Source organism: Ascidia mentula, chromosome 9 (genome assembly GCF_947561715.1).
Source record: "Ascidia mentula chromosome 9, kaAscMent1.1, whole genome shotgun sequence".
NCBI classification, from domain to species: Eukaryota; Metazoa; Chordata; class Ascidiacea; order Phlebobranchia; family Ascidiidae; genus Ascidia; species Ascidia mentula.
Genome location: NC_138574.1, coordinates 8,263,996 through 8,285,635, shown reverse-complemented (window position 1 = coordinate 8,285,635; position 21,640 = coordinate 8,263,996). Strand labels below are relative to the sequence as shown.

The 21,640-nt window shown below is 41.3% G+C and overlaps 3 protein-coding genes across 3 annotated transcripts; 2 read left to right on the top strand and 1 right to left on the bottom strand.

Moving 5' to 3' along the window:
• The first annotated feature begins 269 nt into the window (after positions 1 to 269).
• On the top strand, positions 270 to 1,725 carry LOC145914500 (uncharacterized). The gene is made up of 5 exons (XM_083002322.1): positions 270 to 482; positions 560 to 803; positions 946 to 1,044; positions 1,228 to 1,323; positions 1,538 to 1,725. The coding sequence occupies exons 1-5, from the start codon at positions 270 to 272 to the stop codon at positions 1,723 to 1,725; spliced, it is 840 nt and encodes a 279-aa protein (XP_082858448.1).
• Positions 1,726 to 2,594: 869 nt separating this feature from the next.
• On the top strand, positions 2,595 to 6,672 carry LOC145914498 (uncharacterized). The gene is made up of 8 exons (XM_083002321.1): positions 2,595 to 2,726; positions 3,429 to 3,584; positions 3,728 to 3,865; positions 3,983 to 4,140; positions 4,377 to 4,557; positions 4,737 to 4,955; positions 5,164 to 5,354; positions 5,715 to 6,672. The coding sequence occupies exons 1-8, from the start codon at positions 2,595 to 2,597 to the stop codon at positions 6,670 to 6,672; spliced, it is 2,133 nt and encodes a 710-aa protein (XP_082858447.1).
• Positions 6,673 to 7,496: 824 nt separating this feature from the next.
• LOC145914380 (transforming growth factor-beta-induced protein ig-h3-like) lies at positions 7,497 to 21,180 on the bottom strand. Its single transcript, XM_083002207.1, has 13 exons — positions 20,073 to 21,180; positions 14,114 to 14,233; positions 13,556 to 13,650; positions 12,837 to 12,986; positions 12,389 to 12,513; positions 11,628 to 11,832; positions 11,144 to 11,323; positions 10,650 to 10,808; positions 9,934 to 10,073; positions 8,776 to 9,075; positions 8,596 to 8,703; positions 8,383 to 8,521; positions 7,497 to 8,190 (listed from the first exon to the last, which is right to left on the bottom strand). Exons 1-13 carry the CDS (start codon positions 21,125 to 21,127, stop codon positions 7,973 to 7,975), a joined length of 2,994 nt encoding a protein of 997 aa, XP_082858333.1. The 5' UTR covers positions 21,128 to 21,180; the 3' UTR covers positions 7,497 to 7,972.
• Between the last annotated feature and the right edge of the window lie 460 nt (positions 21,181 to 21,640).

Sequence of the window (21,640 nt, the reverse complement as noted above, 5' to 3'; positions counted from 1 at the left end):
AATGTACAAAATTAACTAGAGACGACCTAGGCACGTCAGAAATACACGCTAGGTCGAAAGAAGCCTGAAGACTCTTTGAGGACAAAATCATGCGAGCAATTAAAGGCTTGTCAAAAACGTAGAACGATTATCGTTTCGGGCAACTTCCGTGTACTGCAATCAACAGAATGTCGGCGCTGTGTCTACCTCGAAAGCCTTATATTGCGGTTCAAACCACTCGTTTGAAACCACAGAGTAGCAGAACAACTTGACCACATTTCAGCAGAAGAATGTCTTCCACGCAAGAGAGCGGATGCTTTTCGTACGTGCTGGCGGTTGCTGTGTTGTCAACCGTTCTCGGATTGCTCATACTAGCTGGTGGGATAGCGGTACTGTCTTGGAGATTTCGCAAAAATAAACTTAAGAGAAAAATTACAAAGAATAACGGAATGGTGGTCATCGGCAGAGCTAATCGCGCGTCCCGAGCCAAGGAAAGCGACAACGTAAGCACCTATAGATGCTATCATCTATCATTCCATGTAAGGTTTGTCGGGTTTACCGTATCTTCACATTCTTATAGTTATGCAACAACAACATGCGACCGAACAACAACAAAGGCAACGCGGCATGTCCTGTCGTCATACCATCGATCCAAATTACTCCATACGTGCCAGACGACCAAGATTCCAACGCTTCCAGCAGAGACCTAGTTTACGCTCGTATCAGAGGTGCACATAACAAACGTCCTATTAACGGACCGAGAGATGCAAACTGCTCTAAGCCTTCGGGTGATTACGCTGACCTCATAGATTCTAACGCCTCAAGTAAGTTACACCTGCGCATTGCTTATAACCGAAAAAGGCGAGACTCGTCAGAACAGCGTGTGATATGATGGACTTTCGATGGATAAAGACAAAAAATATCTTAATGAGTATTTAAAACCGATAATAAATATTTTTTGTAAAGGACGTCACCAAGGTGGAACTGTTACTCCTTCAAACACAAGTACGCCATTTTACGGCCATTCCGTTGCTTCTTCTCAAGAACGAACTTACATTAGCCCAGGTATTAAACTGTAACAATACAAAAAACAAACTCTAAAGTTTGGATTCTTTAGAAGTTTAAATATTTTATCATTTCGACAAACCTTAACAAGTAAAAATGGCGTGAAATATATATCAGTCTGTGAAGGTTTGTTACTTTTTCACTTTCCCGGAACCTTTTTTAACATTGATATTTTTTAAATAGTGCAGTACCACAGGAACAAGCGTTCACAAAACAGCGGCAATGATTCGTCAGAAGTTTTTGACAACGACGTTAGACTGGGAATGAGATCCCGAATCGGTAACAAAGTTTGGTTGATTAAGGAATATCTAGATATAGCTGGCAAACTTTTTGCTAAATACGAAAGAGGTTTAGAAATTTTCTCGGCAAATAAACGCGATTCTCTTGTTGTTCGGTTGTATCGTATTTTTCGCTTCTACGTGTATATACTGCCCAAAACGTAAGAATATACGCTGACATCAAATAAGAAAATTTTTTTTTAAATCACCACCAGCTTCAGTATTTCGATCGATCCCTTCTCGTATTTCGTCTACGGTTTCTGCAATTGGCAACAACCTCTCTGCAGGCACCCCTACCAACTCCCCTAGAGTGACAACTTCACAACATGATGCCATTTACTTGTCGTTTCAAGATGTTTCGGGCTCCAACCGAAGTGTTCACAATCTACCTGACAATATTTGAACACCTCGTGACAGTCTGTCTTTGAACCATAGATGCAGTCCTAAATATTTATCAATACATTCTTCCTTGCATTAAAAAATCATGTTCTTGTGTATTAAGAAAATATTTCTTTCCTGCTAAACCTTTGCTTGCTGCTGAAAACCGAACACACTACATTGCTTGTGCGGTCAGTGAGACAAAACGCTAAAGGCACTGAAATAGTTGCAAAATTTCACCAGAACGTTTACATGTCGTTTTTCTATAATTTTTGTCGGCATTATAATTGGCTTTTTTGCAGCTGGTTTTGTGGTCGTTTTCAAGCGTGTTGGAAAATTTCGTTGGTGGTCCTAGATCGGTACAGACAACCACGCGAAAAACTTTTGATGTAAGACTTTAATTGTAATTGTAATTGATTTTTTTTTGTCTTGCGGAATGCTAAAAATAATAATACACTTGTAGTGCACAGAAACGTAATTATGGCCACGCGATATCCGACATTTATAAGGACGTTTAAAAACTTCGCGTATACAAATACCCGAACTTTCTAAATCACTATTTGTTTTTGACAAACTTTCGGTCCAATGAAAAAATAGATTTAAAACCGCTTTAGAATGAAGGTTTTTGAAATGAGGCGCGAAATCCGAAAATAAGTTGCAATTCAACAACACAAAGTGGAATGATGTCGTTGGGCCGTTGTTGTCTCTCCTGCTTTTCATGAATTTTTTAACAGCGCAAATAGGCGCTCTGCATAAAAACATCGCCAGAAGCAGTTTGCGCTTCCTGCTATACGTTTCGCATGTCCAGTCGAGAATAATTTGCGCTGCAAAGTTAATTCGCGACACCTGTATGTTGTGAGTGTTTGTCGGTTCAAAAAAGTTTGGTAGAAAAGAATGTTTGAGGGAAGTGGTGATGAAGTAGCAACTACTGCTCCACCTATTCCCGATACAACAAGCTTTCAAGCTCAAACCCGACAGACTTACGATGATGATGCGGCGTGGAAAGAATATAAAGCTTGTTGGGAAGTAAGTTTTAACATTTTTGTGTTTTTTTCAACGTATGGCCATCTGTTGTTTGTCGCTGTGTTTCGTTATTGTCGTTCCCAAAACAGTACGTCGTGGTTATATTTGAAATAAAAGTCAACGGGTTCGGGAGTAGATTAGTATTTTGATTATTTGCTGTTTTAATATTGTAGTATTGTAGCTTAGATTTACCCAAAACCTTAAACGCAAAGAAATATAAAACCCAGAAATAAATCTGAATAGAAAAAGGGACGTGGAAAACCGATATAATCAATATCAAATGATAAAATTCAAGTCAGAGGCAAATTTTTTTGTTTACATATGTGGAACGCGCGAAAAATTCCTTGTAACTGTCTGATTTACGTATGGTTTGTTACTTATTTAACGTGGACAAAGCCCTAAGTGTGTTGCAGGATTATCAATGAACCAGGCTCTATGAAATGATGCTCTCATGTGCGCACGTTCAAGTTCACTTGTCATAACAAAGCAACCGAAAAGAGAAAATTATTTGCATAATTTATGTTGTTTAAAAAACATTATGAACACGAACGGAGCATATTGCACCTTCTGGAATTAGAAACACCCCGATTATTGAGCATTATGTCTGTTTATAACCGACAATGAAAATTGCCATAGAGTGCTCACTGAAAACACGTTATGTGGTCGCATATGTCGTTTCCTACTAAAACTTTTGTTGTTTTGCAGTGGACAACCCCGAGGATTTCGGTGGAGTTTTACGCTTTCTTTGTGATGTTGGAAAACCTATATCTTGTTTATATTGTCATCGTTTCGTTCAAGAGATCGGAAAGGACGTTTTTTAGCACTTGTGTCCTCATCGGAGCATTTAGCGGAATAGCATTGGTAACCAACGCTTTTATATTGTTATGCCTCTGATTTTAACAGAGCGCCATTCTGCAGTAATTTGCAACTATTACAACGGAACGATGGATTTTTTAACAGCTGCATAATGTGTTTTACAACATATTTACTTGTTTGTGCTGCAGATGTTGGTTCTTCTACTTGTTCCTCTTATGTTCCAATGGTTGAGCAGAGAAGATTTTTCTAAATCGACCGAGACAGTTTCGGAAAGTACTTATAACCAACTCGACACCAACGGCAGTCTGATTTATAAATTTGTGAAAGTTAGTTTTTCTTCGCTTGTTACTTTTCATACATCTAATTTGCGAAAGAGATGATGGGGCTCATATAACATGCTGTCCTATTGCTGTCGGTATAATAGGTAGCAATTGCAATTGCAGGTTAATGGCGATCATCACTGTCAGCAATCTGGAGGTCAGTTTTGTCGTGCAATTGGTTGGATTTTAAGTCTGCTTGTCTTTATTCCTTTCGTATCAAACACAATGATTTGCTTGAACACATCCATGGCTGCGTTCTGTTGGAAAATGTATAAACTTAAGTAAGTTATATAAGGTTTATGAAAAGCGAACAAATATTTTCGATTGCAAAGGAAAAAAAACGGGATTTTGATCAACTCGCAGTTGGGTAATATGTTTGAGTGTACTTACACGGCAAGTTGATAAAAAAAGAAATTTCTTATGCATACAAATCTGAGAACCACAGCAATTTATCGCTATTGTGTCGTTAAAAATATTGAATTTGCCTATTTTTACTATGATATTATTGCCTTTACAGGGTTCATACGATCTCGTCGATACGTCTCATTGTATTTCTGTGCATGATCCTGGCTGTTGTCATCTCATTCGGGCTTCCCGCAGTAGAAGCGGGCGCTCATTACCATTATAATACTTTCCTCAAGCTATGTTGGTTACCAACTCACTTGGAAAAAAACATGGAAACTAGATTCGTCTTCTTCGTGAGTTTTACTGACAGCAAAATATCATTAACTTGCACAGCTTGGTTTTCATGTTAAAAATTAGCAAAAGCCCACATAAACATACATTTTTTCCAACGATTTATTGGTACAAAAATTAAGCTTTTTTTTAAAAAAAGAAAGATTCCAATATTTTTGTCCTCTAATCAAATAATTTACAGGCATTTGGGTTTCTGTCTTTCATTTTGTTCCTACTTCTCGGATTCTTCTATCTTCTGATACAAGCTCATAGATCCGAGAACAGTTTTAACAAAAGTACTGGAAACCGATGTTCAATTATTTTTGGCATTATTATAATGAAGACAAAATTCTGGTCGATGCACAGTCACGCCGCTGTTTGGATCACTATGGCGACCATAATACTTTACCTCCCTCTAACGGCAAGTTCTAAATTAGAAAGGAATTATATAAATTTTATTTATTGTGTAGATATCATTTTAAATATGTGTCAAATGCGTCTGCAAATATATGTTTCAGGTGAAATTTCACGTGAACCGATTTGTCACACGTTTTAATTCAAATGTTCAAATAACTATTTTATTTATTTTCAATTGATTTCACAAAAATAAGTCTATTTTTGCTTGTTAGGTTGGAATCATCCTCAGGTTCACGCTCATCTTTCCGCGCGATGTCCTTATTTGGTTTGATATTATTATCTACGCATCCCTGCTACTCCCTCCTGCCGTTATTCCAATCATTAACCTGACCCAGTTTAAACCTTACCGTCAGACAGCGGAGTTGACGTTTGCAGGTTGCAACAAACCAGTCAAGAAAAACAGGTTATGTCCTATTTACTGTTAATTGTATTACGTAACGCCAGCTTCCTGTTTCAATTATACGTGCGGTAGTTTTATATTGCTAACGCCATGTTGAGATTCTGTAGCCAAGGGAACTTAATGGCCTATTAAATTAAGCACGCTTGCCCTGTGTTGTGCACTGCTGCTGTTACTTATTGACTGACGTTATACTCACATTGTTGACAATGGGCTATAATTAAGGGTCACAGAGTATCATATTGCAAATCGTTTGCTACAACTACTAATGTATAATGACTTCCATTTGTGCTGGAAACATGGTTGTGAAAGTATAGCACTAAAAAATACTCTGCAAAAAGGTTTAAATTTGTTCAAAATATTCAGGGTTTCTCCATTGTCATTTGAGATGAACAGCCTCGATAGCGACGATATTACACCAGGATACGGACACGATACGTGGAACAACACCGGTAGAAGTTTTATAGTGGAAAGGTACAGGGGTTATCCCAGAACCACCGACAAGGGACCAATGATAGAAGCAAGGCATTTTCGTAACCAACCATTTCGAACTTTAGCCGAGGAAAGTGACAGCGGATACAACGACACGTTACAAAGGGACTACCCGTATTCAACCCTTGAATCCAACCCTGACTATCGACGAAAATGGCGCAACATGGATGAATCGCAAGCTGTGGGTAATAACAACCCGCGGGTGCCCAGACAAAACATGTTCGATCCGTATAACGCTTACAACCAAAGACCGCATCCAGCTCGCTACGAGCAGCGTAGTCGTAAAAATATCGTCAGTCGTGGTTGGCCGCAGATTTATCGTGATGGCTCAATTCCAAAAATGGTGCAACGCTACTGGAGAAATATTTCTTCTTCGAGGAAGAGCAGGCGCCGCGAAAGACTTTCGCCGGCACGTGACGACCCCCTGTCTCAACCGCGTCCTCGACGAATTTCAGCAAAACGCAATGTGACGTTCGGTCCAACACCGAAACACTCTCCACTTGCTCGTAATCCAAGCTTTCCCCGCCCGGGAGCGGTAAAGCGTCGCGTACAGAGGCTAATGGCGCAGAACAACTTCGCGTCCCCGTCTGTTTCTCGCCACCCGATACCTGCTCCTTTTGCAACAGGTTCAAACCGCCAGGTAGAACGCCGCTATGATGATAGAATGTATGGCGACAATTACGGCCACTTATACCCGCCAACTCTGTCGCGACCGACTGGAGACAAACTGAGTGATGAGAGTCAGACTTCGTTGAGAGGGGAGCGTCCAACCTGGGAAGTACTAAGAAATGACCCGATTCCACATGGACGTTACGCATCACGTTTTCACTGAAGATAACACATGGATTTTTTTTATTGTGCAGGCCATCATACAACAAGCAGTGTAGTTACCTAGGTCATTCTGCATAAAAGTGTTGTTACTTCGCAAAACTTACTTTGTATGTGGTTTAAGAAAATGTGTCCCAAGCCAGCCTTCATTCCAACCTAATTAATGGCGCATGGAATCAGTCGTTAAATATCAACACGTTGGGATTTTCATTTTCTCATTGAAACAGTGACACAGTCGATTCTCCTTTTGTGATAACTACCAGATACACGCAAGATTCGCGACAAGAAAATCCGTTCAACGTTTTTGACAGGATCTATTTTCTGTGACGTGGAACAAGGCCAAGAAAGTCTCACAACTTTGACATGCCATTCCACGCTCTTCGACATTCTTGTCACACACTTCTTAGAGCTTGTTTTGCTCGAATTCGCGTCACACACTTCTCACCCATTCAGATAATTGCAGTTTGCGTTATTTTTTTGCAAAGTGCAACACTTGAAAATAAAGCTTCAGAAGTTTGGGCTTGTGTAATTGAGATTTCAACAGAGATTAAAGTTGCAAAGTTGACTTGTTTGCTTGCAGTTGGATCTAAAATATATGACCTGGCAATCACCTCCCTCTTGGTAGCAAAAAATACACAACGCTTGAAAAATACCGCAGGCTGTTCCCATGTTTACACAATATGCCTTGTGTACATTTAACCTCACTTTTCTCACGAATTATGGAAATAAATATGTGTGAAATGCGTCTCATTTGATGATAGCTCCTGTATTAAGTTTACGACATCCCACTGTACATAACCTCACTTCAGGTAACAAGGGAAGCAGTTATATTTCCACAGCAAAACGCAAACATAAGCGTAAAAAGTTGGAACAAGGTTAGGGTTATGCTGAACGAGGTGAATAAACAGATACAAACCGCCGCAAAAAGTTGGCAAGGCAATATAATTTGTGCAAGGCCCAATGGTACAAATGGTGAATGGAATGGTAAATTGAACAGTTTTGGAGTAGCAACATGCTACTGGCCTCGACAACGTATTGGGGTGCGTACTGCTATATATGCAGCTCAGCGCAGCGAAATATAATTGGCCTATTCAAATCGAGGATTCGCTCGAGTTATCTCTTATTGCAAGCGGCGTAGCGCCCTGCACTACATAATTTAATGGCTACAGTGCAATAACCTTTTCGCATAAGCGAGAGAGCCACGTATCAAACACGCAGACGTAGTAACAGTGGCAGGACTAGTAACTAAACAAAGAGCCTGGTTTTCTATAAAAGTATCGTAAAACCCTGGTTGTGATGAGATATCAATGAAGACTGAAGCGGCGAGGCAGCAGAATGTTGTCTATCCCAAAAACGATGCCATTGGTTGAGATCAGATCGCCTTCAGTGACATGAGCCCTTAGGCGCCTCCTTCGGCGCCCGAGCATGATCCGTTTCTTCCTCGGGCATGACGTAATTGATGAGCCGAGCATTGAACGAAGGCGAACTGCTCTCTGCAGCAGCGCGTGTGAGCAATGCGCACCTGGAAATGAATGTTTTACAATAAGTTGAAGAAATTATTCTTCTGTAGGTTTTCACACATGCTGTTTTAGCTATGTTTATACTTTTAAAATCCTTTTAACCCCGATTCCGGTTTAGCAGTTGGACTTGATTTCAAATAATTAAATGGTGTAAGTGGATCTTGTTACTAGCTGCAAAATGATAAACATCTGACCTTCAACCAAGTGCAGTTTTATAACTCGTGCTAATCGGTAGGTGTTGCCAAGCAACTTGCGCAAAACACTTGGGGCAAGACGTTGAAATGCTTGATCGGTTGGAGCAAAAAAAGTGAACTCTCCAGGGGTCGTGAACATCTGCAAAAAATAAACAAATAAATAAGAGACCAACTACATCTCCACCTCAATACACATGCAACGTCAGCTGAAACCTGTTCCAACTTGGCCTTTTTAATTGCTGTCAAAATAATAGAGAACTTGCTTCGGGTTAAATCGTGTTTGAGCGTCGCGAGGATTGGACCATCGGGTGGAAAAAGAACCTTAACAAAAACATTTTGGCAAATGAGCAACCAAATACATACATATGCAAAGCTTAAGTTATTTTCTCCAACCTTGTCGACAACGAGCACAGCCCCATTGCATGGTTCCAGTTTAGGGCTACGCAACACTCTGGCACATTGCAGGAGGAACGATTCCTTGCGAACAACGCGCTTGCGACCTTTGTGCATAACTCGAATATTGCGCTTGTATCGCTCCACGAATATTCGGTTTGGTTCCGCCGATGTGTCCATGCTGTCACGTGATCGTAACCCGTCAACCGTGACCGTGTCGGGTATGACGTGGAATTTCAACACCGCCCTCAGTCGTTCGAGGTCGGAAAGTAAATGCATGACAACGGACCGCTCGAGTTTCTGCAAACATCGAAATTATAATTAATTTACTATGCCTGGCAGCAAAAATAGCACTGTATTAAAACTTTTTAAACCACAATTGCAAGTTGAAGGAGGCAATTTTCGCGCATTTGACAAATGCTGATTGAAGTGTGGGTGCCGCGGAATGGTACCGCGTGTGTGACATATGTCACCGCAGGACGCTGTCAACAAGCAGACGGGGAGATCGGTATTTCGTGTACGAACACGCGCATTCAATATGATTAGTCGCTCTATTTTTGGTCTCTGAAGTCAGATTGATTCGCAACAGGCGAGGCTGTAGTGATGCGCAGTTGCGGTAATGTAGACGTACGAGTTTGCGGTGTGCGGCAACAGCACAGGGAAAGCGACTTTTGTTGCTGGCGGTGCTAAGAATGCGTTCGGCGAAATTCGACACCACAAGATGTAGTGGCAAACGACCTTCGTTTGTCAAACGCCGTTTAACGGCCGGGCGTAAAACACATACACACCGAAATCACGCGTTCCTCGAAAAAACACCCGAGGAGTTGTGTTTAATCGCATAATACCGGTTTCCATAACAATCGGGTATGTTTTGAGAGGGTATAGTGTTTCGAATAAAGTATACTCTCAACGCGCACTAAAGTAAACCGTATTAACTTCAAGCCATCCTAATTCAATTAAACTCGGGCCGGTTTGGCTCGCTCTCACGCTTATTTTGATACTCCCACAACAACTGGTCTATATGCCAAACCCTCATTACCACTCCAAGCATGGCGTCTAACCAGCTCAAAGTACAGCATACATTTTTTATACGTCTAATGCATGTAGGGTTTCCTTTTGGTGTGCAATTCCCGACGAACGTAAGTGTAATTTTCAAACCTTGAAGGCCTTGTTGGTAGGAGCTACAACGGTGAAGTTGTGGTGTCTTTGAAGTACATTTCGTGTCCCCGCTGCTTGAAGCATCTCCATCATATCGGATAGTCGGGAGTCGGAAAGTATGACATCCAGGACGGCGGTAACTGAGAAAATCAGGACAAAACATTATTTGAAAGGACAGATTCATTTAAGTTCAGTTTATTTTGCAGAAAACTCTTATTGGTTGTCGTCAGTCTTGGTGAAAAATTCAACGGTTCGCATTTGTTGTTTTTTAGGTAAAAATGGTTACATTTTAGGTAAAATTGTCACATGAGATAAATGCAATTATATTACCCGGACAATTGTAATATGTTATACCAGCACCCTGAACTTAAACACCTTTGCCAAGCAAAATGACTCACACTTAGTTTATGCAAACATTAGGTTGGATTTTCTGGATTATTAGCAAAGTCAACGTGTACACAGTTTTATTCCTCTTATTCAAACACCGTCAGATTTTCTCCAGGATTCAAGTCATTTTCTACCATGACTCAAAGTAAGTGGTTTCCTACTGAGCAACAATAACAGAGACTCCCCTCTTACACCCCAGCACCTTAACCCAGATGCCAAAAAATCCCACTTGAAGCCCATTCAAACCCTTACGTCGAAATAATAAAGTTATGTGTAATGTGGATGTGATGACAAATGTAAACGTGCCTCGCGAAGTCGTGCCCACTCACGTGATGTTGGTTCCAACATTCGATTTACGATGTGGATTACACCGTTGGTCGCCATCACGTCGGAAGTGATCAACTCGCTTTCTTTCACCCGCATTTCACCGTTTCGTCGTTCCATTGTCACGTTCTCGCCCAGATGAGTGATCACGTGAGCGCTGTGAACTGTTGAAATAAAAATGGAACGATTTTGTGTTTGCGGGTCATCACCTTGTTCCCCGAAATAAAAGAACGAGGTGAGTAAGCTGGGAAGCACGTGTTAGTTTCTGGGTTCGGTCGATGTTACGAAGGATCCACAGGATTACAGCGAAATATAGTTTTGTTCGTGCGAATATGGTATATAACTGGCTCAACGAATCACCATCCATACTATAATAGAATAATGTCGTGTAAAATGCCTGTTGCATTTAGAACTTCATTGTATTTTTCACCTTTGGTTGTTTTTTACATGAAAACAAAACCTCGTAATCGTATAACTTTAACATAAAAACGCAACTAACCAACTGCAAATGGAGTGCAGATCACGTGATTGATGATGTGGTTCTGCATTAGCGCTTTCAGACAGCCTCCCGCCTTGTGGGTCGCGGGGACATTTTCGAAAGCTGTGTTGCCGGGCGCAAAGAGAGTAAATGAGCCGTTTGTCGACATGAGCCCTTGATCCAGGCCGGTTTCTTGTAGTGCTGCGAAAAAATGCGGCCGACAATTGTAAACTTTTGCAACCGCGATCGTTTTAAGTCGGTCAAGCCCTATTTACGATTATCAACTATCTTGCAACTAAATGCTGGCGTTCCTTTTGTTGCTGCCACTGCGTTTGTTTGCTTTGTTCTTGCAAAAATAAAATGCTGAATAACATCAGTGTTAATTCTGTATATCAATTGGAAGAAGATAAACAATGGATTAATATTCAACAACAATCACGTAACACAACAACATATATAAATGGATTCGGAGTTGAACTGACTTGAACATAGATTTTTGTATCACCTGCACGGAACTGTGAATATTCATCCCTTGACGTGAGATATTCCACAACGCTTTCTGTTACCGGTTTGATAATGTCATCAATAAAGTAAACGACCGAGTTGTCGTTGATGACGTCGCGCACCCCCACTTTTTTGCAATTGACTGTCATGATCGGTTCCAAATCGGCCGGAAAGAAATTCACCCGGATCGAGTTTCCAGAAATTGCCTACAAAAATTGAAATCACAATTGTGATTCTTAACGGCATAAAAAAATTCTCTTTGTTCTGCAATACGCTCATTTACATTATAGCTTATATTTTGAATTTATACTCAATTTAAACCACTTCGAAGTAATATGTTGTACGATGGTAACATATATGGCTGTACTACTTTTACTAAACTCAAACTTGACTTTGATACAAATATTAGTAAAAATTCAAGAGTTGGCCTTAAAGAAATACAAAGACATTTAAGGCTCTCAATATCGCACAATTTTGTTTCCGATTATTATATCCCACATTCATTATCACGGCAATTTTGTTTGGCCTGACGTAATGTATTGTAGATATTATCCGCTGGATCGCATTTATTTTCCCGCCGAGCTAAGTGCTTTGTCCTGTCCAAGAAAACGATTTGATTGACACACAAAGTGCAAGGTCAAGGGTAACGTAACGCAAATTTACTTTTTTTAGCTTTTTTAACGTTTAATACATATTTCGTTTAGTGCTGAAGTAAATCTTGTTATGATCGATTTCTGGCTCGCCTCCTTCTAATGCGCTCACCGTAAAAATTTGGTCGTTCTTGATCTCGGTGGAGAGCAGCATTTGATCGGGAATGACGTGATTTTCAAGGAACTGTCGCACTAAGCTGCTGTCGTTCTGTTGTGCGTCGCTTGAACTGGCAAGTGCTGCATCATAAATTGAAGGTTATACTTTATGCTTGTTCGTTAAGTTAATTGAAACAGACCATTTGTGACTTCTAAATCGTAAATGTCGCACATAATTTATGTGATTTATATAGTACCAAGACACAATTTTACAAGTAGGAGCAGCACCATCATTGAGATTTAAAAAGTGCTGTTATAAGTTTGAAATTACTTCAACAAACATTTCTTGTTCAAAGGTAGTACCATTGTGTCATATTTATAACGTTTTAATTGCACGAAATCCCCGCTTAAATTTATTTCCCGCTTTCACACAAAATATTGAACAAAAAACATATGAACCCGACCTTCAACAAGCACGTCGTCGTTAGGCATAAAAACTGTCAACTTTTCGTCGCCGGTAGCTTGCGGGGGACCGCGGCCTGAAAGATCGGGCGATTGGCCTCTGTTAATCAACATCGTTGGATCTGTTCTCTCTGATCTTCGGGTAATGCTTCCTAAATGTGAGGTCTTTCATGGAAAATCATTTATGTTTATTGTTAATTCGATAGTTAAGGTTGGGATCCCACGGCAGACATGATTTTCGGTACGGAATTTCCCTTGTATACATGAGCGCAGAGGGTTAGTTCTTGTCACATGTGACTCAATGTCTTCAGTGGATGTCATTTTACATCACTTATTTCTTGTTCATTTGAACCAAGGTACATGACAAAATGTAAATGAGTTGATTAAACTATTGTGCGCATTGAGTCTTTTGTCTTCATAAGCTCGTAACGGTCAAAACCAAGTCAACCTTAAAGTGATCAAATTTCCACGGTGAAAACCGTAATCTTTTTATTTCAGATAGGCGTCAACCAGGCAGCCAACCGTTTCAAAAATGCTGTAAGAAAATACCGCAGTCATTCTCTTCGGGCGCAATAACAAAACAACCTCAGCGCAGCTTGTCATCGTCCGCACGTGTCCAGTTGTGGCTACGCAGTGCAGCAGAACATCACTTCAAAGCCACGCATTCCCAGCCGCAAACAGAGTAATTACGCACGCTCAAGTGGTACTCATCCTCACATACCTGGCTGACAGGACGAGCGCGCTTTGTCGATATGGAAGCCGCTACAGCAATAGTGCGTGATAGTCTTCTTTGGACGTCGACCGCCGTACCCGTAACTGCGAATCAAGCGACTTTGAGTGATGTTGTATATGTGACAAATGATCACGTTGCAACTAAGGTTACATGGCAGCGAAACTTGATTAGATTGACGTAAGCCGAACGGCAGGTGCTTACACGCCAGCGTTGTGATGCTATGCAAAAAATGTACGCTGACATTGCGACTCTGTCCATTGCACGTGAATATTAAATCACGTTGTTGTTATTTGTTAAAAGGTTTACGAATACTGTTGTCGGTTTGGTTCACGATAATATACGCGAGATTTACAAAATCACCCTAGGTTGTTTCTCGAAAAATGGGAGAATTAGCCTGTGTTTAACATAATCCCATGGCAAAATTGTATGAGGCGAAATAGGGTTTCAATGTTTAGGTTATCAGGAAGAAGTACAAAAACCCTTGATCCTCATCATTTAGCACATAACTTTGAAACAAAGATCCCGGTTTAAAATTCCAGCCTGTACCTCTCCACGCAAACATATTTTCTTCTTCGTTCCTTGCATTTCACTTCGGTGCGAATTCTCCTCAAAATCTCAGAAGGAAGACCGAACAATCCAGGACTCTCGGATACGCACACGTGTTGTCTGTAACGCAAAGTTCACAGCATTCAGTAAAGTATATGACAGTTCAAAAAAATCCCTTTATCACCGCAGTATGAGAGAAGCCATAGTTTGCTATAGTCGTTTTTGACCCTTCTATTGCAAGCAAGTGATTGATCCCGTTCCCACAGAGGCCAAATTTCATTGCCAACCTCTCTTGCAAAACTTTTCTGAACGTTTTATCGCACTGTCGCAAAGGTCGCCGCTTGAATTGCAAGTGAGGCGTAACCACAAGCTTTGGGGCCCATTTGGGCATCGTTGGTGGTGTCAAAGTGGTGCGAGAGGAGGGCGGCAACGCGATAAGGTTTGTATCGCGCTTCGTCTCCGTCGCGTCTGCCGCAAGTCGGGAAGGGAGACAGGCGATACATGCGACATCTTTCCTTATCGGAGGAAAGTGAAACCAAGACTTGTGCGATTTTTCCTGGAGATCCTCTTTAAAAATCGCTTGTAAAGGTCACAGTGGATGTGACTTGGGGAAAATTCATTGAATACCGGTTATGAAATTCGCATTTACTGAAATTAAAGTTAATCAACCAAATTTTATGAATACAGACACTACCTTTTGAGAACGAGCCACATACGTCGTCAAAAACTGCAAAAAGTTTGTTTTTATCGTTTTGTGAAAAGGCGTAAAACTATTGGTTGTCACGATTTCAACATAAACGACACAACTTCATTAAATTAAACCCAAGTATGATAAATATATCGACGTGAACCGTGTATCAAACAAGTATGACATTGTATTTTGCGATTCCGATGATTTTATCAAACCTCCCAAGCAAATCCGCTGAGCGCATCCAGCTGGCAAGGTTGAGAACAAAGACCAACCTTGTTGTGCCAGTTTACACCAAACACACTTACAAGCCGCCTCCTTTTCTTTGAAACAAAATATTGACTCGGGTGAAGCAAGTTTGCGATTCGCCTTCCATTCAACTCCCGTACGTTGCAGTGGCCGATGCAGTGTTTTGTTAGGCCCAAGTAACAAGTATCAACAAACAGCGAAAAAGTACAAAGGCGAGTTTGAAATACATAAGATCGTGCGCTGAATATCGTCCTAATATTTCCAGAAAAAGTCCTTTATTAACTCGACGCTTTTCTGCAACCAGCTGTAGTATTACCGATGATAAACCAAGTATAGGCTCGAAACATTTACTTAACATGATTAACAGCATCTTAGCTTTGGCTTTTCTCTTCAAAAAAATATTTTCAGAAACTTCATAAAATAACCAGAAGAGCGCAATTTATCATGCAACAACTATTTGGTGTCAGAGACAACACGCATATCACAAAAAAACGACGAACTAAATTTAGTTTCTGTAGAACTTCTACTTTTCAAACAACCAAGTTTTCCAACCAAGTGTAGATATAATGTAAATATAACGGAAAGGAAACCGTGATACTCCTGCGTCAACCTTTACTTGAACTTTCTTTGTTCTGATACTCCTGGCGGCAAGAATGTTTACGTTCAAGTGATTGATGTAGGCTTGCGCAATTTAGTCTGTTTAGCTCCGCACAACTCCAAGTTGAAGAGGCACGAACAACGCAACACGAAGGCTGACGAAAAGCGGTTTCGCCATGAAAGTCGAGTCGCCGGCTGACCTGCGATTTGCAGATAAACTGTGCTGAATGATTGAGGCAAATCCAGCCGTGAGACAGAGCCAAGTTCGGTTAATCTCGCATCGAGAAGTCTAAACGGCATCAATGATCCAAGGTGTCGTGGCCGGTTTACCGACCAGTGTGTTTGGTTTACAATGTCCAGACATTAATACCCCGGACGATAAGATTTGCCAAATCGATTTTCCTCGCCACATCAATCTGCATCAGTGGGACAGGAGATAACTCGTCAAAAAACGAAGGGTTTCTTTTTGCCGCGCTTTCTTGTAGACCATTTCGCGCCGCGTTTTGGGACTAAAAGACGAGGCTTAACAGCCTGCTGTGCGGGGAAATCCATTAGGTTTCTTAACGCACAGACGACAAATTCATTGTCGTCGACTTGACCTAGCAAGAGTTCCGCAATCCCCGCGGCGCCAATGCTACGATTCATTATTTTGATGCCGACCGCTTCCATGTCCAACGACCAAAGAAAAGATAGCGAATATTCTGATCGAATACTCTGACCTCTAATCTCCGTCATGTCCACTCAATAATCCACGTGTACCACCCCATTGTATAGTTGTGTTGTGTTTGATAAAACTGAGAAAACGGCTTGTGGAGATTTAGATTGAATGCTGAAGTTGTCTACAAAAAACCAAACATTCAAAAAACGATTATCCTCCAGTGCGCTATAGGGTGTTGTAAGACAAAGGCTTTGTAGGCACAATGATGACCAATCGCTTGATAGGGCTCATTGGACAGACTAAATCCCCACTCCGTTTTTTGCCTGCAATCATGCTTTTCGTCGTTAGCAGAATTAGGATTTTCGAGGATTATACCAAGCAACCGTGTCCTTAACAAAAGGAGGATTTATCCGTTAGCTTAATTCCTTCCCCGAGAGCTTTCAACCACCAGAAGGCAAAAGGCAATTACTTGAAAGCAGCAGAAAAGTACTTTACACCGTTGTTTGCTTAAAAGATCAAATTATTTGGTTTTTGTTTGGTATTAAGCTGCTGGAAAGGCGATTTCCGTTTACAATTTAAACTGCCGAAGGTACCTCCATAAATCTCTTTGTCTTGCAAATCCGTGAAAGGGATTGCTGCTATGCCTGAAGCCAATTATTAGCTCGTTTAGTTTTATCTCCAACGAAAGCCGAATGTTTACTTGCATAACACAGGGCACACATTTTTGCTAGCTAACATATTACTTGCTCTTAACGGAGTGTCTTTGCACATGACACCGTGTTATACATCACTTCGGTACGCAAGAATTTGCTCCAATGCCTGTTCGTTTTGCAAACAAAAACCGTGTCTTACACAGCGGATGGTGCAGGTTGGCGTTTTAATCAGTAATACAAACATCAACAATATTTATTCTGTTTTAATGTGTTGCCCGTGGGTTCTATTTTACCAAAAAAATCGTTATGAAACAGCCCCCCTAAAATGACACCAAAGGATCGTTTAAAAAACTTTTTAAAGCTCTTTTAAACTACAGCAAGTGTTTTAAACAAGAAATAACGCCGTAACACGCCCCCCACAGTCGCACATAATACACATCATTGTGCTGATGGAGCCGATTTCAGTGTGTTGTCTTGTCCATGTGTGAAGCGGGCGGGGCGTGTGAAAAGTGAGGTTCGCGCCCGACGGTAAATCTCGTATCGATTAGTTGTTGATTGACAAACTCTGCGCTCTATTGACCAAGTGCAAGTCAGCGCCAAGCATTTGATCCGTTTTCTCCCGCAAACATGGAGTTAGCATCGCGTCAAGCCAAACATAAATCGGGCTGCGGTTTAAAAATAGGTCAAGCGTGATCCAAGATTGAAGTCGCGACAAAATTTATGACGTTTTTGGGCGCACTTTTATCAGAATAATTTAGGTTTTGTGTCAATATGAAAAGACTTGGGTCAACTACTTTTCACGCAAAATTTGGTGGAGAAAACACAAAACAACGCAAACACATAAGATTGAACGAAGGATTTTATATTGAAGTAAAGCATTTATATCAGTCAAATTATGCAATATGCCGTCGGCGCGAAAACTCGCTTCATATAGAAGTTTTATAAAACAGTTGTGCCAAGACAGTATAAACGAGTAGTTTATAAGTATATAAATCTAAAGCTCGGGTATCACATGTCCTGTATCGAAAGATTTTCCCCAATTTTAGCATTGTTCTCAAATCGCATCGCTACAAAACCACACAGCAGCGGGCTAAAAGCGTTTTGTGGTGAGGCCTTCCAGTTAACACACATGTTCGAGATCGAAACATAAAACAAAACTCCGGAATGTTGAAAGGAGAAAAGTTTTATTGCCAAACCACAATTTACTTAACCTGCTATAATTGTGCAAATGAACTTAATCTTTGCATATTTATCATAGAATATTATTAACAACTGGAACCGCGCAGAAGCAACATTTGTGGCTTTACGGTGAATCGGTACGGGTTGTCAGTCTGATGGTGATGTTAAATATGTTTAATATATATGCTTATTATAGTGAACCGTGCAGCAAAGCTAAATATCGTAGTAATTAATTGTTAGCAATCGTTCGGTTTTGAAAATCCATTTTTGCGAAAGGATGCGAGAGCAATTTAGTAATCCTACCGAAAGCCGCAGATTATCTACAGTTGCATCCGCACAACATGTGATACCGACTGAAGAACCGTTGCGAACAATAAGCTTATTTGTTTCCGACCTCGGGCAGCCTTCGGCTTATAGGAACCTCAGACCGCACCAATCGTTCTTCGCTGTTGTCGGCCATAACGAGGTGCACGCGCCCTTTGTCCAATTGAAAGCCATTTAAATTTCGCGCTTTCGGTCTTGGAACGAATATCATATATTTCTTAACACTCATACACCGATAGTCTAAAATAAACAATGGTTGAGCAATAAGCCAAAGGCCATTTAGATAGCGATCGAACGGTAAGGCATCTGCAAGTCCGTAAATGTCACAAGCGTCGTGACCCAATACTATGATACCACATGTTTGTTTGCTCAGGCAGAAGCAAACTGAAGTTGGTCGAGTTTCTCCCAAACAAGAATGTTAGAAAGTTTGCGAACCTATCCTCACGGAAGCAATTTAACTACCGCGTTTACGATAAAGTTGTACCGGAAAAGTAAAGGTTACCGTACGTCCAAACTATACGCTTTCGTATGTCACTTATATGCCATATATATCTTAACGTTAAAAGGACATTTTAGACAAAAAATACCCCCACAGTATCTTTAGAAGAAGTGAAATGCAACGATTCGGTAAAACAAACCTTTTAGAAATATTTTTACTAATAGCGACATGCGTAACCCTTTTAGCCTGTATATTTGTGTATATCCAGTTGCCGGGCGTGTGGAGCAGCGCCCGGTACCGCCTGCAATAACTTAGGGAGTCCGATGGCGCGTTGATTACCGCGGCGGTCGCATACTTGCGGTTAATTGTCCCTAAACCGGCGGCTGCGAGCAAGGAAACCGTACACGCATCGCAAGCGTAAGCGGAGATGTTGTTGTCATTGAGTCATGTAGCGAAGAGTCGGTCGCAGGTAAGATGACTTTGCACTGGCGCCGGAAACCCGTTTTTTCGTCGCAGTTATTTAAGAAAATATCGCAAATGCAAAATCCGTTTAAATCATTTTAGAAATAGAATTTAGAAATAAGTGTTATTGCAAGGGTCTATAAAATATTTATTACATTCTAGGCAAACAAAATAAATTTGGTTCTGTGCTGTTAACTTCAAAGTCCGTTTTGAGACGACCCAAGGGAAACAGGTGTTTGTTGCCAAAATCGCTTTATCCGATTATTTGGATCATCTCGGCCGCATTGATAAACATGCGGGATTTGATTGTATGTGATGCAGATGTTTGACACTGGCGCGGAAACTCAGATTATTATTGCGTCATTCCCTTGGGATTTATTACCATGACTACGTTATTGTTTAAATCATTTCAACCCTCAAACGAACGAAGTACAAAGTGCGAAAGTATGTTTCGTTTGCGCTAATTAAGCAAACGTTACGTCTCGAGACTTTTTTCTACTCTACATACAGCTAACAAGGCTCGTCGCCTGCCCTCGTATGCCGACGCTCACATTTAAGCGGGTTTAAGACTGAAAAACGAACACATTCCTTAAGAAACGAAGCGTGAAGCTTTGTCCAGCAACTACTACTTATTTAAAATGAAGGAGAAATTCGACCATTGAATTCCACCAAAACTTAGCAAAGTGCAATCAAGAAATAAGCTATCCTACCCTTTCCACCATCTTTTCCGAAGTCTTGTTGTGTCTCTTCTTGATGATCCGACTGGTCTTTTAGTAATGAGGGTTGCGTTGCTCAATGTAGGCTTAACGACAGATCTAATGGCCACGGTTGATGAACTTCTGTTGTGAACTGCGGTAGTCGCGTTTACATCAAACTTTCCAATGTTTTTTGGTCTGGTTTTTGCAAACGAAATTTTGAAGCCTCCACCGAGACTTTTGACCAACTTCTTGGCTTCGCTCATGGAGGTGGTGGATACGCGAAGAACTGAAGATGGGTTGGTAGGCTTGGAGATCCGCGACGTTTTCGTTGGGTTTCGACGATTGCCTCTTGGTCTTGCGTGCATACTGGGGTCGACATCAAACAAACGTTCACCGTTACTGGCTGTTTTTGTAGTGGGGGTGGCAGAACTGTGGGCAGTGGTTGTTTTATACAATTGTGTCGGCACCTTGGTGGGCGAACGAGAAACCGGCGTGTTCAATTCCACAAGCACAGCTCTGCTCGTCGCCTTATGAACTGTGGTTGGAGCCGCAACACGTGTTGTCGGCAGATTGAACGAGGTAGAGGGTGATTTGCTGTGAACCGTTGATCGAAGGTAGTTGGCGTGCTTCGGCGTAAACCTGGTTGGAAACCTCGGGCGAAGATTGTGACGGTTTTTGTGGAAAACGTACCGAATTCCGTTGTGTACTTTTACTACACCCGTTGTGGCCGGGTAGCCGTACGTGCTGCCTCCGTAGTTAACTCTGGTTGGTGGGGCGCGTTCTCGCGTTGGCCGAACACTGTATCTTTGCACTGTAGTTGGGGACGAATAGAAACGAGCCGAGGTCGGACGCGATCTGGGTTGTGAGTAAACGCTGCGCAAATTATAAACCGACCCACGACGACGGGAACCCATTCGGGGCGAATATTTGTACATAGATGGTCGCACCAATCTTCTGTTGTAAGCTCTGGACGCCTGAACCCCTTCTGATTCCAATGCGCAGCACATACACACTATCGCAATGAGACAACATCGCCAAATCAAAATATCTAGTTTGCTTGGCGACATTTTGTCGATCTTCACCAATCGCAAACGTCGAACAATCCTGCCTTTGCTATAAGTTCCACCGACTCGCCGCGATTGAAGCTTTCGCTACGCAAGACGCTGGACTTATATTCGCCGCCTAACGAAGTAGGAAAAAAGCGACGCGAAGCTATAAGGAGTCTAATTCCCGCTCGCGTAAAGTTTTCTGTTTGAGAGCAAAGTGTGTTTAAAACACGTTACATATTCGTCAACTGCTGGTTGAAGAAGATAAATATTCTCGTTGGTTTCATAACTAAACAAAATCTGTGTGTACATTACACCATTGAAAGATCCATGTTCTTGGAATTCACATCTCATTACAAAAACGATAGCTATATATACAAGCAACAATAGAGAATTGCACGGTGGCAAACGCAGTCAGCGTAAAATCAGCGCCGTGTCTTAAAAATCAGCGCCGTGTAAACTAAGATGATTAATTGTATGTAAACCGACAACGAAAAAAAAGAAATTATAAGGTGTTCGGAACAAACGCGTAAT